The sequence below is a fragment of the Chionomys nivalis genome, chromosome 3, assembly GCF_950005125.1.
Source record: "Chionomys nivalis chromosome 3, mChiNiv1.1, whole genome shotgun sequence".
In the NCBI taxonomy this organism is placed as follows: Eukaryota; Metazoa; Chordata; class Mammalia; order Rodentia; family Cricetidae; genus Chionomys; species Chionomys nivalis.
In genome coordinates, this window is record NC_080088.1 from 81,010,828 (window position 1) to 81,027,890 (window position 17,063).

Below are 17,063 nucleotides of genomic sequence, written 5' to 3' on the forward strand. Positions count from 1 at the left end.
TCAGTGTTGTGGCAACACCAACTGCCTGTGGGGCATCTGTTCATTGCCTACAGGTTTTGGACGTAGCCATGTTGGCAAGACTGAGCAGGCTCCTTGGGAGACAGAAGGGAGAGCATAACGAGACTAGAGGGAGTCAGAAGGAAGCTGGCCTTCAACCTCAGTGTCGCACATCAAGACATAAATGGTTCTGGGGAAAACGCAGTGAGTCCTGGGGAGGGAGTAGGGAGTTTCTTGATGGTGGAAGGCTTCAGCTTGGTTTTTCATAGTGAGTCACAGGATCTTAGAGCTTCATGGAGGTAATGAATCTATCCTTCTTCTCTCTGTTACTAAAGAATAGACCTGGAGTTTAGGGTTTCTGATGGTTAGATTGGCAAAGAGCCAGTAATGGTCAACCCTGCAGCTGCTGTGCTGGGGTCCCTCTGCTTTGACTCTGAGTGGGAAGGAAGGAGAGAGAGATGAAAGAAGTTTCAGTTACAGCACTGTACTTCAGCACACTGGATTTCTTTTGGTTGTGGGTCACTAAGAACAGGGAGAGTACAGTCCCCTGGCCAAAGCTGGAGGATCTCGCATTTTACCTCAGAGCCACTTGCAAGGTAGGAACCATTGAGTATTGCTGCATGCCATTGACCCCTAGGGTTTCTGAGTTCCTCTCAATAGCCAGTCAACTTTAACTTGACTTTAACTTTAACTTGAGTGCAGTATCTGCTCTTGGTGAGTGAGGGCTCACCTGTGGATGCCCTGTCCTTAGGTGTCTCCAGCCTGTCCTGTCATTAGGTGATCTCACCTTTGCTAATGTCATGATGGATGGAATGTATTCTGCTGAAGTTTGGGGAAAATCTTCATCATGACCCATGTGACTTATCTTTGGTCTGATGGGACACCCACAATCCCCATCACTCCCACACATTGTAACAGCCCTGTGGATATTTCCTGAGATACTCATTCACTTCATGAAACTGAACTTCCTTCCACATCAACATGAGCTAATTTCTTAGTATCTTTCACTTCCCATCTTTTTGATTAGGAGGGGAAGAGCCGTTCCTTGGAAATGTTTAGAAAATGAGTCTTGACCTCCATTCATGATGAAGTATTAAATTAGAATTAATTAGAGTCTAACTATCAGAGAGCTGCTGACGAGCTTACCCTGTATCTCAGGGAAGGCACCTGGAAAAGCCAGCTTGGCTTTTGGTGAACTGGGGAAGAGACGGTTATGAGATAAGTGATGGCAGTTGGCAGTGACTCTAACAGTCCGTTCTCTGAACATTCTGCTGTATCCTAAAGAGTCATTGGCATCTTTTCTGAAATTAACAGTGTTGTTTCCTTGGGGCACTCATTATGTGCATATAGGGTTCACCAGAAGACACAATGCCAAGATTGAGCACACTGGTTGACAGAGAGATCTGACTTTCGAAGGAGGAGGTTGGGGGTTGAGTTGGACCTTACAGAAATGGGATTTAGTAGCTGGGATCTTTGGAAGAGATGGTTTTATGCTGCTTCTCTGGGTAACTAAAGTGCAGACCCATAGTCAAGGATTGCTGCCAGTTAGTTTGGCAGAGATCCAGGAGTTGTCAAGGTTACAGCTGCTGTTCTGTGAGTTCCTTAATTTTATTTTGAGTAGCAAAGGCCAGCAGGAGGCACAGACTAATGAGGTGTGAGAGCAGGGTGTTGCACAACTTATCATCAGTGGATTCTTTAGGCCCTGTGGGTATCTCATGGGAAATTCCCCATCTATGCACCAGGGTCTCAGACATTCAGTGACTTCTATTCCTAGCCACAGGTGAAGAGGGATTCATTATACTAAGCACTAGAGACTCCAGGAATTTTCTGCAGCACATCAGAAATGAGTTGATATTTCCAAAGCAGCATGGCTGGGTGACATATGCCTTCCAGCCAGTGGGGCAGCAGTAGGGGCTGATGCACATAGCTAGCCACAGTGAGTGGAGACAGAGGCATAGCTTACAGGCTCCCAGTTTGAGGACAGTTGTCCTGATCCTTGGGGTCTTTACTGTGTCCCATGCATTCACTCTTCCTCAGCCTCTTCTTCGAACTCAACATGATCTCTCCTGGTCCTGTGCCATACTACTGCATAAATTCACTAATATTTATCTACTTGCAGGGAGTACTCAAAAAACATCAACCCCAAACTCTGTTACTGGGCAGGAGCAGCAGATGAACAAGGTGTCTACACTGACCCTGCAGCTTCAGATGATGACCCAAGAAAGGAATGAACTTCGTGGAATCCTGGCTAATTATACCAACAAGGATTTGAACAACAGGTAGCCATTTTGTTTAGTTCCCTGGTAACTGTCTTGACCCTACTGAGTCAACCCCAGCATTTCTCAGGTCACTGGAGACTGTGTCTCCAGAGTGTTCTGCCCAAACTAAATATCCTGAGGGCATCTAAGAGGCATAGCTGAAACCTGGGAAGGAGTGATATCAGGACACAGGCTGTGTGATTCCTCCAAATAAAAAACAGAGCCTGTGGCCTGGATCAGTCTGGAATGAGGCAATAGTTTGTGAGCTCTCAGCATACATTTCATGAGGCCTTGACAGGTGTTGGCTTGTGGACGATACTAGGTGCTGTGAGTTTACAGTGAGTCTTTGTGCTTAACCAGCAGATGCTTGAGTACCGGCTGCTCCTGGGAGCAGCTGCACGGGCCTGGTTGTCTTGATGCATCTCAGTGTATGACTTGAAGTCTGAACTTCATCACTGCTCTTCTCTAGTCTGGTTTCTTATATTCTGAGACAATTCTGCCTGCCTACATTTATTTGGCATCCTCCGTGTATGTGTGTGTGTGCCCTGGCAGTTGGGGGTCTGTGGCATGTGGTTCTTTCTGTGCCACAGTTTCCAGGTGATCCCACTAAGTTCCCTTAGGGTCAGGGAACTCCACTATGACCAGTGATGGTGCTCCTGGCCTGTGTGCTCACCTTGGAAGTCCATTGGAATCCACTGGAGACTTATAAATCTGTCCTTAAGTCGGTTCTCCTCCCTGGAAATACTGATTTTGTGCTTTAGACATCCATGTAGCAATAGGAACCTGGGATCAAAAATCCCCATTCTGAAGACAGGAACAACATTATCATAGATTTCTGGTGGGATCAGACTTGTGACACATGCTCCTGAGGACTTAACTATTCTATTCCTCCAGGCCCATTGATGGAACTGGTACAGCCCTGGCTCACTCTCTTTGCACCCCTGACTGCTGGTCTGGGGCCGTGTCAGCAAGTTTAACAAGCACCAGGTTGTCCTAGTTGATAGCTATCAGAATGTGACATTGACTGTGCTGGGGTGTTTAGGGCACAGCCTGAAATCATAGGATCATTAAGTCCAGAATTCATGGGGTTCTTTGCTCTGGGGCTATGCCCTAATACAGGCTAAATTTTGAGTTGGAGATGGTGAATATGGAGCATAAGAAAGTGATGTTGGATCTACAGAAATTCCCCATGGAGATGAGAGAGGCCTTGTACAAGTGCAAGGAGCTGACTGAGGAAACTGTTTCTTACAGGTGAGTGACTGATTTCACTGGGACTCTGTTCCTTGGGAGTGACGGCTTTTGCCAAAAGTGACTGCTTTGAACCAAAGTGAGGATTTTCCTTTTGGCCTGTCTCCCTATAAAAAGCAGTCTGTCTTATGCTCTTGACTTGGACCTATTGGACTAGTTTTGCTAAGACTGAAGTATCTGTGAGCCCATCAGAACATTGTCCTGTCAGCCTCAGGAGCCTCTAGATAAAAAATCTATTTGTACCATGATAAGGGTGTCAGGCTTTTGTGGGTCTTGAGGGCTCTTGTAGGGGTCTACAGAAGTGATCCCATTCTACCCATAGATAGAATATATTTCTTTTTTTTCTATTTTTCTATATATTTATCTTTTTTTTCTTTTTTTTATTCTTTTTTAATTAAAATTTCCAACTGCTCCCCGTTTCCCATTTCCCTCCCCCTCCTCCCACATATTGCCCCTTCCCCCCACTCCCCTCCCCCATCCCCACTCCTCTTCTCCTCCCCCCAGTCCATTCCCCCTCCCTCTCGATACTGAAGAGCAGTCCAAATTCCCTGCCCTACAGGAAGACCAAGGTCCTCCCACTTCCATCCAGGCCCAGGAAGGTGAGCATCCAAACAGGCTAAGCTCCCACAAAGCCAGTTCATGTATTAGGATCGAAACCTAGTGCCATTGTCCTTGGCTTCTCATCAGCCTTCATTGTCCGCCATGTTCAGAGAGTCCAGTTTCAACCCATGCTTATTCAGTCCCAGTCCAGCTGGCCTTGGAGAGCTCCCAATAGATCAGTTCCACTGTCACAGTGGGTGGGTGCATGCCTCGTGGTCCTGATTTCCTTGCTCATGTTCTCCCTCCTTCTGCTCCTCATTTGGACCTTAAGAGCTCAGACCGTTGCTCCAAATTGGGTCTCTGTCTCTCGATCCATCGCCAGATGAAAGTTCCCGTGCCATTCTCCTTGGCCTCTCGTCAGCTCTCATTGTCCGCCACATTCAGAGAGTCCGGTTTTATCCCATGTTTTTTCAGTAGCAGTCCAGCTGGCCTTGGTGAGCTCCCAATAGATCGGCCCCACTGTCTCAGTGGTTGGGTGCACCCCTCATGGTCCTGACTTCCTTGTTCATGTTCTCTCTCCTTCTGCTCCTCATTATAATCTTGGGAGCTCAGTCCGGTGCTCCAGTGTGGGTCTCTGTCTCTATCTCCATCCATCACTAGATGAAGGTTCTATGGCGATATGCAAGATATTCATCAGTATGATTATAGGATAGGTTCATTTCAGGTTCCCTATCCTCAGGTGCCCCAATGAACTAAGGTAAGGGAGCCACCTAAGGGTTGGCAAGAGACTTGAACTTGGAATGGCTACCAGATAGAATATATTTCAATTGGGTCTGCTGTCCTCCCTCACTGAATATTAGTCTTCTACCTCTCAACCTGCTGATGCTTTCCCAATACCGTGGACAGTTAAGTACATGTGGTAGGAGGCAAACCCTGCTCTCAGAAGTACATTCCTTTTATTGTAACAGTTTTCAGAAGTAGTCTGAGTCTTTCTGTAATTTGGTCATTCTCTGACATTTAACAGCCACTAGGTTATCCTGGCATGGTGACTGTGGGCTCTGGGGTTGTCTGGGGACATGGGACTTTGCACGGGTGATGTGGGAGATGGACGCTAGGTAGGGCTCACGGTATTTTTATGATGGTTCAGCATCCTTCACAAGCAGCTCCTGAGTGAGCGAACTCAGTGGAAGAAAAAAGTGAGCATGTTGAAAGAGGAGAACCAAAAGCTATGGAGGGAGCAGATTTCCCTGCAAGAGTCCTGTGAGAAGGTGAAGAATCACTGTGAAGAGGCCGATGAGAAGATCTGTGAGCTATGTGCCGAGGAGGAGGAGGTAGGTTGCAGCAATGTGGGCAGGCTGTCCACCATCTGTAATAATACACACACACACACACACACACACACACACACACGTGATCCACTTTTCCAGTAGCTCACTAACATCCCATCCAATTGTTGATTTCTGTGATTATTCCAAGACTTTCTAAGGATTTAGCATCTTGTGAGATCAATGGCTGGAAACAGCTTTGAAGAAGGAAATCCCCGTGTAAATGTCAAAGGGGTGGTTCTTGTCTATATTTTTTATCTTCTCTCATGTTTCATCAGTTCAACCTCCTTCCCTCTTCCCAGTCATACACCCCCTGCTCCCCGGACCCCAGGTCCACTCCTCCTTAATTTCCCTTCAGAAAATAGCAGTTCTCCCATGGTTATTTGATCTAATTATTAAAATAACATTAAACCCTGGGCTTTGCTCATGTTTGTTACACATTCTAACAATGAGATACATCACCAGATCCTTTTAAAGTCTTGAGATATGATCACACTACGTTCCAAAGATTAGCTTTGAACTCACAGTGTAGTTCAGTCCAGACTTTAATGTTCAGTCCTTCTGTCTCAGTCTCTGAGTAGCTAGGATTAAGGGTTTGCATCACAAGCTCAAACCTAGTCTAAATACTTAAATTAAAATTGATGCTTAAACCAAAAGTCCAAGGTCAGTAGATTATACGTTTGTGTTTTTAAGACATAGGTGCTAAATTATAGTCATCTCAAAAGCATCGGTGAAAATATAATTTAAGATGCTTTATCATTAGTAGACAGGTAGCTTTAAGACGAATAACATAAAGGTAGCTTTCATTCATTTAACCATTCAAGAGTCTATGTTGGGAGTCCCATAAATGCCAGGAAGTAAGTTATACCTGGAGAAAACAGATGTCTGTCCTGAAGGAACTGATGAAGTTATTACCTTTAATTCATCTCTTACATTATAGCTGGTTTCTGCTCAGTGCAACCCTCCAGCTTTCATTGTGTTTGAGACCTCTAGTAACAGAGGATTTTCCTGCAGGAGGCAGAATCCAACCCTTACTATTGATCTGTCCATAAATTTTACTCTTCACAGAAAAGGCAATTTTTCCTTCTTCCCACTAGCCATGGCCTATATCAATCCCAGGTATAAGTGAAAAATATTATATGCCATCAAATCATAGGGATTCCTGCTCCTTGTTAATATTTTAGAGGAAGAAAATTTTAAGCTCTCCTTTGGGTAGAGATTACATAGTTAATAACTCTGTTTTAAAGTGTTGTAACTCTTCAATGATTCACATTTTTTATTGAGTGAACATTTCTTTTTATTGAAAATAAATTATTCTCACATGCAATAGATACCAACCATAGTTTTCTCTACCTCCACTTCTCTCAGCTCCTATAAACCTCCCTTTTCCCAGATCTACTGCCCTTTGGTTTCTTTTCAGAAAAGAACAGGCAAGCAAGGCCCCCCATACAGAGGCTGGACAAAGCTTTCCAATAGGAGGAAAGGCATCCCAAGAGTAGACAAAAGAGTCAGAGACACACCACACCCACTCCCACTATTAAGAGTCCCACCGAAACACCAACATATATGCAGAGAACATGGTGCAGACCCATGCAGGCCCCATACATAACTCTGTGAGCCTATGTGAGCCCTGTTTACTTGATTCAATGGGCCATGTTCTCCTAGTGTCCTCCAGCCCATCATTCCCGCTGACTCCTAACCCCCCCCCCCCAAATTTCTTCTGAAAGTTTTCCTGAGCTCCAATGGGTAGGACTGATAGAAAGTTCCAATTTAGATACTCACTTCCACACAACTGCTGCTAGAGAAAAGCTCTCTGATGAGGACAAGCAAGGCACCAATCTATGAGTATAACAGAACATCGATAGGAATATTAGTAGTCAGTTCATCGATTGTTTTTTTTTTTTTTTTTTTTTTTTAGTTATGTTTGCTTCTGTACTATGTCTCTGGGCTATTTGGTCTCCAGATTTTAGCCATCCAGGGATTGTAGGGCATGGACTGCCTCACCTTGCATGAGTCTCAAGTTAAGCCAGACATTGTATGGCCACTCTCTCAAGTTCTGTACCAACAGTGCCCCAGCATAACTTTCGGGGAAGACAGACTGTAAGTCAAGGTTTTTGTGGATGAGTTGATGTCATGTTTCTCTCTCTGTGTAACCTGCAGAGTATCTTCCCATGTCAAAGAGACTAGAGCATATGGGTGAAGGCTCCATTCAGGCAACAGCTTGCTCTCTCTAGGTTCAATGATGTGTAGATGTTGTCCACAACAATGGGACCCCACTATCAGATTTCAGAGAGCAACACTCTGTCCTCTCCAGAATGAGCCGGAGCTGTTTAGGGATCTCCACAGAATCCCCTTCAACCAAATATTCAACTGAATGCAATCCAGTATCAGCACTGGAAGCCTTTCTTGGCTACAGAAGATGATCAGTTCAGACTCTGTATGTTCCACTTCTAGGAGTCCTCACTAGGATCACCCACATAGATTACAGGAAGTTTTATCTGTACTAGCTTTCCATAGCAGCCTCTGGGAGCCCCCCAACTCCAACACTCTCTCTCCTCATTCTCTCCCTCCACCCCTCCCCCTACAGGATCCCTTTCAATTCCCTCCCCACCCAACCAAAGTTCACTGGCAAAATCTAATTTATTTTCTCTTCCCAGGGAAATTCTTGTGTTTCCTTCCTCTAGTGACCTTCTCTTTACCTAACTTTTCTGGGTTGTGGAAAGTGGCTTGATTATCAATTACTTAACAACTGATGCCCACTTATAAGTGAATACATATCATAGGCGTCTTTATGGATCTCAGTTGTCTCAGTCAGCTTGATTTTTTTCTAGTTCCACCCATTTACTTACAATAGCAATTGGATATCACTTTTCAAACAGCCACGTAATATTCCCTTCTGTAAACGTACTGCCTGTTCCTTATCCATTCTTCCACTGAGGGACATGAAGGTTGTTTCCACTTTCTGGTTATTATGAATAATGCCACTGTGAAGATATTTGAGCAAGTGTTCTTGTGATAGGATAGAACATCCTTTAGATATATGTCCAAGAATGGTGTACCTAGATTTTGAGGTAAATCAGTTCCCAATTTTCTGAGGAATCGCCATATTGATGCCATCAAGGCTGGCCAACTCTAGACTCCCACCAGAAATGGAGGAGTGTTTCCTTTGCTACAAATCCACACCACCATGAGCTGTCATTTGTGCCATTGACCTTAGCCATTCTGACAGGTGTAATGTGGAATCTCAAAGGAGTTTTTGGTTCGAATTCCCCTGATGAAAAGGAATGTTGAACATTACTTTAAGTGTTTCTCAGCTATTTATGATTCTTCTTTAGAGAATTTTCTGTTTATATCTGTTCCACGTTTCTTAATTGGATGATTTGATTCGTTGGTGTCTAGTCTACTGAATGCTTTATATATTTTGGATATTAGCCCTCTGTCAGATGCGCGTTGATGAAAATCATTTCCCATTCTGTCAGCCTCTATTTTCTCCTACTCATGGAGTTCCTTGCCTTACAGAAGCCTTTCGGTTTCCTGAGGTCCTTTATTAATTGTTGATCTTAGTGCCTGCACTGCCAATGTTCTCTTCTGAACTGAAATCATCTCCTTTGCTGGCATGTTCCGCCTATTCCCTATATTCCCTCCTATCAGGTTCAATGTGTTTGTTTTTGTGTTGAGGTCTTTCATCATGAAAGGGTCAAAGATTTTTTTTGGTATCTAGCAAAATGATCACCATATGTTTTTTCTTCAGTTTATATAGTAGATTACATTGACTAATTTTCATATGCTGAACTATCTCTACATCTCTAGGTTAAAGACTGCTTGATCATAATAGATGATATTTTTGAAATATTCTTGGATTTGATTTGCAAGTATTTTATTGAGTACTTTTTCATATATGTCCATAAGGGAAATTGGTCTGTAAGTATCTTTGTTGAGTCTTTCTCTGGTTTGGGTATCTGGTTTGCAGCCTCATAAAATGATTTGGGCATTGTTTCTTCTGTTTTTATTTTGCAAACTAATTTGAGGAGTATTGCCATTAACTCTTCTTTTAAAGTATGGTAGAATTCTGTGCTATAGCCATTTGACTTTGGGTTTTTTTGTGGGGTGGGGGGAGGCTTTTGATGATGGCTTCTATTTCACTGGGGGATGTAGGTCTATTTATTTATCTGATTTTAATTTAACTTTGCTAAGTGGTTCCTATTGAGAAAAATTATTCATTTCTTATAGATATTCGAGTTTGATGAAGTACATGATTTAAAGTATGTCCTTGTAATTCTCTGGATTTCCTCGGTATCTGTTGTCATGTCCCCATACGGTTTCTGATTTTATTAATTTGGATATTCTTTGCCGATCTTTATTTAGCTTGGATAAGGGTTTATCTATCTTGTTGATTTTCTCAAAGAACCAATTCTTTCTTTCACTGATTTTTGTACAATTATCTTGATTTCTATTTTATTGATTTAGCTGTCAGTTTATTTCTTCTGGTCCAATCCTCTTGGACATATTTCCTTTTGTTCAATAACTTTGAGGTGTTACTATTAAGTATGATATCTTCCCATTTTTTTTAATGTAGGCACTTAGTGCTCTTACAACTACTTTCATTGTGTCCCATAAGTTTGCGTATGTTATGTATTCATTTTCATTGAATTCTAGAAAGTGTTTAATTTCTTTCTTTATTTATTTTTGGTCCACTTTTCATTCAATATAGAGATCTTCAATTTCCATGAACTTATATATGCTTTCCTTTCTTTCGTTGTTGATATACAGTTGTATTCTCTAATGGTCTAATAGATACAGGGAATTATTTCAATTTTCTTGTGTCTGTTGAGACTTGCTTTATGTTTAAGTATGTGGTCAGTTTAGGAGAAAATTCTTTTGGATGCTGTTTAGAAGGTGCACCCTTTTGTGTTTAGGTAGAATGTTCTGTAAATATCTGTTAGGTTTATTTGGTTTAAAACTTCAGTTAATCCAGAGTTTATTAATTTTGTCTGCATGACCTGCACACTGATGACATGCACATTGGTGAGACTGAGGTATTTAAGTTCCCAAATATTAGCATGTGGAAATTAATATGTGTTTTAAGCTATAGTAATGTTTATCTTAAAAAATTACTTAGGGCATATATGTTAAGAATTGAGGCCGGGTGGTGGTGGCGCATGCCTTTAATCCCAGCACTCGGGAGACAGAGGTAGGCGGATCTCTGTGAGTTCGAGGCCAGCCTGGTCTACAAGAGCTAGTTCCAGGACAGGAACCAAAAGCTACAAAGAAACCCTGTCTCGAAAAAATTTTAAAAAATTGAAATGTCATCTTTGTGGTGTGTTCTTTCCCATCTCTTTTGATTAATTTTGGTTTGAGGTCGATTTTGTTAGGTATTAAAATAGCTACATCAGTTTGTCTTTTAGGTACATTTGCTTGGAAGATTTTTTTCCAATACTTTACCCAGAGGTAATGTCTATAATTGACGTTGAAGTTTGTTTCTTGTATGTAGCAGAAAAATGGATCCTGTTTCTGTATCCATTCTGTCATTCTGTGTATTTTTATTAAGGATATGAGACCATTGATACAGAGAAATATCAAATGATTAATTCTTGTTATTTTGCTGAATGTGTATGTTCTTGTACATGTATGTCCAGAAGTGTGCGTTGAGGAGTGTGTGTGTGTGTGTGTGTGTGTGTGCATTTGAGTGTTCAACCCTTCACTAAGAACATAATCTTCTAATGAACAGAAACAGGATATATTGGAGGAAAGAAAACAATCCCTGCTGAAGCTGAGGGATCTGGTCACCAAACATATAGAATTGGCAGAAAAGCTGCAGAATCCCTTTGCTGTCTCCCAGATGAGGTAGGATCCCAGGCCATGAAGAGGGAGTTATACCCAGTAGTTCCCCGGTACCTGAATCTCTGTCCTATTTGGGTTCCTGGCCATTTGCATGGCCTTTCAGTCACAGCCAGGGAAAGAACATCTGAGAGTATTGGGCTGGCTCAGTCAACAGAAATGTCTGCACAGGAAGCAATATGTGTGCATTTCTTCACTTCTGAGTGCTCTCATGTGTTCTGAGTGCATTGATGCTGCCTATGGTAGTCCCAGACCTAATAGAGGCAGTGTTAATTGTGCAAGATGGTGTCTCCTCCTGCCACTTTATTTTCCTCCAGGAGTATCTCTTTAAAGATAAAATCCTCCACTTGGGCAGATTAGCATACAGCACATTCTTATTGATTATGGGTTCTCTGTAGTTTGCATCTGTTTCCTGTAAGAAGGTTTCTCTGGAATTAAAATCACATTTAGAGTTTGATATGTTGAATCCAAGGAAGTTTCTGTGCTGAAGGAATAAGCCCAGCCTTCACTGCAGTGTTGTGTTTGCTCCCCTAGAGGGCCTCATACAGTTAATTTTCCAGGTTGCTCATAGTTTCCTGGCATCTGTTCAAGGCCTGTGACCCAGACATTGCCATGCTGCTGTTTTTTTCAAAAGAATGTATCTATTCCCTCCCCCTCCCCCATTCAAGTCTTCCTCCTCAGCCCAAAGAGGAGGTGGTGGCGGGGAAGAGGCAGAAATCTTTAATAATTAAATAAATTAATTAATAAAAATAAATAAATAAAAAGAAAGAAAAAGAAAAATCAAGAATAAACCCTCTCAAAACCAGAAAAAAAAATAGTTTGCAGTGAGTGAGGGAGAAACATCCTCGAGATTTACAGTAACTCCAATATCTAGCTGCACAACACTGAACAACAGGAATGGCTTTGGAAGGCGGAGGGTCGCCATGTGTACCTGATAAATCTGGCAACCATGCCTTGTGTAATGACTGATTGTTTTAAACATGCCTTATGTAATTACCGATTTGTTGTTGTTGTCACTGAGTTCCAGAAAGTTTTACAAATGATGACTTAAAAATTAAACTACTATAAGAATAAAAAAAAAAGAAAAAAAAAAGAAAAAAAAAGAATGTATCTAAACTATTGGAGTAATGGGCTGTTTTTCTAGTTCACCACGGTGTGTATTTCTCAGCTCACTTTCTACCAGTTTTAAAGGTGGAGAAAAAAAGAAACTCAGGTGCTGTCTTATCCTTGAAGAAGCAAAAAGTAAATGAGCCCAACTCAAATGTAATGCTGAATTTCCCAGTTGAGTAGAGCTGGTGGGAGCTCAAAAGCTGACAGGGCAGATCCTTAATAGACCTGTGTCCCAGCTGTCTTCCTCCCCTAATGTGAAAACCTGCAGCATGATCTGGAGCTGGCCACAGTCCCGGATGAGAGCCTCCTGCAGACGGACCTGCTGCAGCAGGAGCCCTGTGTGTGCCAGGCCAATGAGCCACCATTGACTCCTGTCCCCTGCAACCTTGGCATTCATGGAATGGGTTTTCTTCCTTGACGTTTGTTTCCTATGTGTGGTCAGGTCCTGGTTTTGTCTAGGCTGTGATCCAGGGAGGTTTCCTGTGCATCTGATTGCCTTTCCTTTTCTGACAGCTCCGCTTTGGAGAACTGAGGAGGCTGAAGGAAGCTCCACACATTCTTCACTCGAGCAGCAACACCTACTGAGAAGCAGACCCCTCCTTATATCTGTGAACTAACCAGTGAGGAAAATCTCCACCTACTGCAGGGAATCCATCCCCAATCTGATTCATGTTCTGTTGGTGCATTATTCCTGGAGAAAGGAAGTCATCAGAAAGAAGCCTGAGATTCAGAGGACCCACCAAGAATTACTCGGAATCCCGACATCGATCAGCAGGTGGACCCTGAGTGGCGCACAGCAGCATGGGGAGGATATGTTGCTGAACAAGGCTTCCTCTGCCATATTACTCTCCAGGTCTTTAGTAAGCCGGCTGCACCCTCCATGTGGTGAGGAATCTCACCAGAAAGACTGTACTGGTGCTGTGCTGTAATCTGTACACAACACAGGAAAAAGAACAGGATTCCCTCTCCTGTGCAGTGCTGAGGGAGACTCCATGTTACAGAAAAGTGTTGCTGAAGATAACGCACTACAGAGACTACAGCATCCCTCACCTGTGTTAGTCATTGATCGTCCATAAAGAAAATGTCTGGGGATTCTCCAATTTCACAGCCTGGACGGGCATGACCAGTCCTGACTAAGGATTTATAGAGGAGGTCTGGTCACCTTTGATGTCTTTAGGGAGCCAGATGATTGATTTTTTTTTTTTTTTGGATTTAGAGCTAGAGAATATTTTTAGCTTAATTGGAGCAAGGGTTCTGGTTTTGGGTTTGGTTTTCATTTGCTTGGATATTTTTTCTTTGCTTTGGTTTAAAATTTGTTGTTAATTTTTAAATAATTTATTCTTGTTGTTTTAATAGTTGGCTAAGGCTCTACACTGTATATACTAACTACCCTATCTAAAGTCCCTATTGAGTATAATGAGTATTTTTTATGAATAAAATCAACTTTCCACTCCTCAGTTTTACAGCCCTTCTTGAGTCAGATGTGGGGTTGCTCTCCTGTGACTCCAGAACTCATGGGCAGAGATGGATTTCTGCATGTTCCAGGAGCCTTGGTTACACAGTGAGTTCGCCTCCAGGCAGGTCTACACAGGTCTACACAGGAGGGTAGCACCTTGGATGTGAATGACATAGCCTACTCAGGGCTTTATGACCTTGACTTTATGTTAACAGCCAGATATAAGAGAATGTAATGAAGAAGGGCTCTGGAAAGAAAGGGACTTCCCGTTCTGCAGTACATTAGTTCTATCCCAGTGTCCAATCTCAATTGCCCATTGTGATCGTGGGATAACAAACCAGTGAACGTGGCCTTTGAAATGCATGAGCACAGTGTGCCCACAGCAGAGAGGAACTGCTGAGCTGCAAGTTTGGATTCTGGAGATGCCTTCCAACCTCTCCCTCCTAACCCATGACTGTTACATTGGGAAGCTGTAGAGAAAGGGCCTGCTCCAGCACCGTCATCTACTGACAGTAGGAATATTGGGAACAGAGTCAGAAGGATTCATTCAAAGCTCTGAAATGGTCCTACCCATTGGTTTATGTCACAAAACAGTTGATAAACTTCCATAAGGCTGTCTCATACATACAGGATACTCAGAACATCATTCCATTTACTAAATTTAAGAAGTGTGAGTTTAGGGTTTAGAGAGATTGTTTGGTAGTTAAGGGCACTTGGATTTGGTTGCCAGCTCCATAAGGGGGCTCACATCCTTTTGAAACTAAAATTCCAGGGGACCCAATACCTTCTGACCTCAGCACCAAGCATGCATGTAGAGCATATACATGCAGAGGAAACATTCACACACAGGCATACATGTAAAAATAAATGTGAGTGTTACAAAGTAACTTAATGCTACAAGGCAGACGAGAAACCTCGTCTACTTTTACTATGAAATAATATCTCCTGCTTTTTCTCAGGCTGTCTCAGAATTTAGCAGATTACATTTGCATCAAATACCAAGGTTGCTGATTTTATTTTTTCTAATAAGATCAAATTTCCTCAATACCCTAGAGTAAAGGCTTGATTATAAATATCCAACAGTATAAAAAGGTCCAAGAAAAGAGAGGGGAATGGTGAAAATGTATAGCTCAATAAAAACAATAAAAAATAAAAAAGAGGTACAGTTATAATAACTGCTTCATTTTTTTTAACGTTAGTCAGTTTGTAGACTAGTTTCAATGCTATTTTTCAGTGTGAATTTCGATAAAGAGTAATACTGGTCTGAGTCATCAGAACTTCGGTAATGCTGTAGCATTTCAAAATATTTAACTATCTCTAGGGGAAGGTCATGCTACTGAATTATGACAAATTGTCATGAGAAGAAATAGTGTACCCAGACATTTTAAAATGCTGCAACCACTGCCTCTCCACAGAAAGACTAGACGACATGTGGTTTATCATACAACAGTCCCAACTCTGTCCCTGGAAATCCTCCTAATTTCATTTATTTGGTGGTGTTAAACAATTAAAAAAAACTCTTTACAGCACCGTCCAGCTCTCCTATGAAATACTCAGCATCCTAAATATTCTGTACACTTTTTTCTTGCAGTAAAATAAGCACTGGCTTAGAGTTTGGTGGGTGGGCAGATGGGTATCCAATTTAAAACTGTATTAGAAACTGTCTTTTGGCAGGATGGTAGGTATCCAAGTTAAAAATAGAAAGGTCAGTTTGTTATTTTGTAGTCTTTTCAAAGTTTAAATTGTTCTTTGTACCCTTCTGCATGATGCTCAGTCACCATTCCTGAGTGGAGATGGGAGAGGCTTCTCATGAGCTGCTTTCTACTGCTGCAGCAAGACTTGAAGAGATATGTATCATTGAGGACTTCCCCAATTCGGCCCTTACACAGGATCCCACAACATATTTTCTGTCTTTTCCAGTAGGTAATATACAAAATGTAAAACCTTGAGTATTATTAGAGCTAGAAGTCATATCTGTATCTGAGCTGTCTTCTGACTGCTTACTGTAGCAGGGAAACTGACCTGGAGAGCACTTAAACTGTGTTGGGATTTTGATGGGGATTGCATTGAATCTATAGATGGCTTTTGGTAGGATTGCCATTTTTATTATGTTGATCGTAACTATCCAAGAGCATGGGAAATCTTCTCATTTTCTGGTATCTTCTTCAATTTCTTCAAAGACTTACTCAAATAGGTCTTTCACTTCTTTGTTTAGGGATACCCCCAAGATATTTTATGTTATTTGTGGCTATTATGAAGGGTGATGTTTCTCTGGTTTCTTTCTCAGCTTCTTTACCATTTGTATATAGGAGGGCTACTGATTTTTCTGAGTTGATCTTGTATCCTGCCACATTACTGAAGGTATTTATCAGCTATAGAAGTTCTTAGTAGAGTTTTTGGGGTCACTTATGTAAACTATCATATCATTTGCAAATAACAAAAGTTTGACTTCTTTCTTTCCAATTTGAATCCACTTGTTCTTTTTTGTTGTTGTTGAATCATTGCTCTAGCCAGAACTTCAAGAACTATGTTGGATAGTTATGAAGAGAGTGGACAGCTTTGTCTTGTTTCTGATTTTAGTGGAATTGCTTTGAGTTTCTCTCCATTAATTTGATGTTGACTATCAGCTTGTTGTCTATTGCTTTTATTGTGTTTAGATATGTTTAAAATCATTTTATTTTGCTTCTTCTGAAGTAGGTTGATCTTAGTCTTCCTGATGTGTGGCTACTGGGTTCTGGTGTTACCATGTTGATTTTTAGGCTGTTGGATGAATTCTTGCATTGGCACCTATCCATCTCTTCCTTCAATTGATTGCCGTTATTGTCTTTGCATGTTGGTCTAATTCTTGCAGTGGCTGTTAGTGTCTTGGAAATTGTTCTTTGTCTGTTCTGTACTGTCATTGTCTGTGTTGCGGGGGTTTTGGTGCAGCCTACCGGTAGGAAACTGTCCTGCTGGCTGGCAAGAAAAGCTGAGGCGGGTGGGAGAGGCTTCCGGGAATTTGCCCTGGTTTGGAGAACCTAGATAGTTTGGTGTCCTTCTGGGTGACTGTCACTCACCTGTTTGCTTCTCTATAGTAGCAGGCTGTGTTTCACCTTTCTATTGAGGTTGCAGGGGAGATATGGCAGTTTGGGGGCAGGGTGGGATTTGTAGCTTACAGGATCTGATGGTCCGGGTGGGGATAATGGAGAAGGCTACTTGCAGGAACCTCTCCTGTTGACTGGCTAATGAAGCAGAGGCAGGTGTGGGAGGGTTTTGCCCCAGTATGGAGGGCCTAGAGAGGGGATGTCCGGC

The 17,063-nt window shown here is 42.1% G+C and overlaps 2 protein-coding genes across 2 annotated transcripts in view; both read left to right on the forward strand.

Moving 5' to 3' along the window:
• The first annotated feature begins 1,914 nt into the window (after positions 1 to 1,914).
• Positions 1,915 to 12,734, forward strand: LOC130871350 (uncharacterized). Its single transcript, XM_057764695.1, has 4 exons — positions 1,915 to 2,276; positions 3,375 to 3,506; positions 5,191 to 5,374; positions 12,585 to 12,734. The coding sequence occupies exons 1-4, from the start codon at positions 1,915 to 1,917 to the stop codon at positions 12,732 to 12,734; spliced, it is 828 nt and encodes a 275-aa protein (XP_057620678.1).
• Positions 12,735 to 15,565: 2,831 nt separating this feature from the next.
• Positions 15,566 to 17,063, forward strand: part of LOC130871351 (zinc finger protein 850-like) — a 169,464-nt gene continuing 167,966 nt past the window's right edge. The window contains exon 1 of the mRNA XM_057764696.1: positions 15,566 to 15,691. Coding sequence (XP_057620679.1) covers positions 15,566 to 15,691 — 126 coding nt within the window. The remainder of the gene's footprint in view (positions 15,692 to 17,063) is intronic.

Bases quoted from the DNA above. Each gene is read 5' to 3' on its own strand.
- LOC130871350 (XM_057764695.1), top strand. From the start codon at position 1,915: ATGCACATAGCTAGCCACAGTGAGTGGAGACAGAGGCATAGCTTACAG. The intron at 3,507-5,190 runs GTGAGTGACTGA...ATGATGGTTCAG, and splicing joins GAGGAAACTGTTTCTTACAG to CATCCTTCACAAGCAGCTCC. The intron at 5,375-12,584 runs GTAGGTTGCAGC...GAAAACCTGCAG, and splicing joins TATGTGCCGAGGAGGAGGAG to CATGATCTGGAGCTGGCCAC.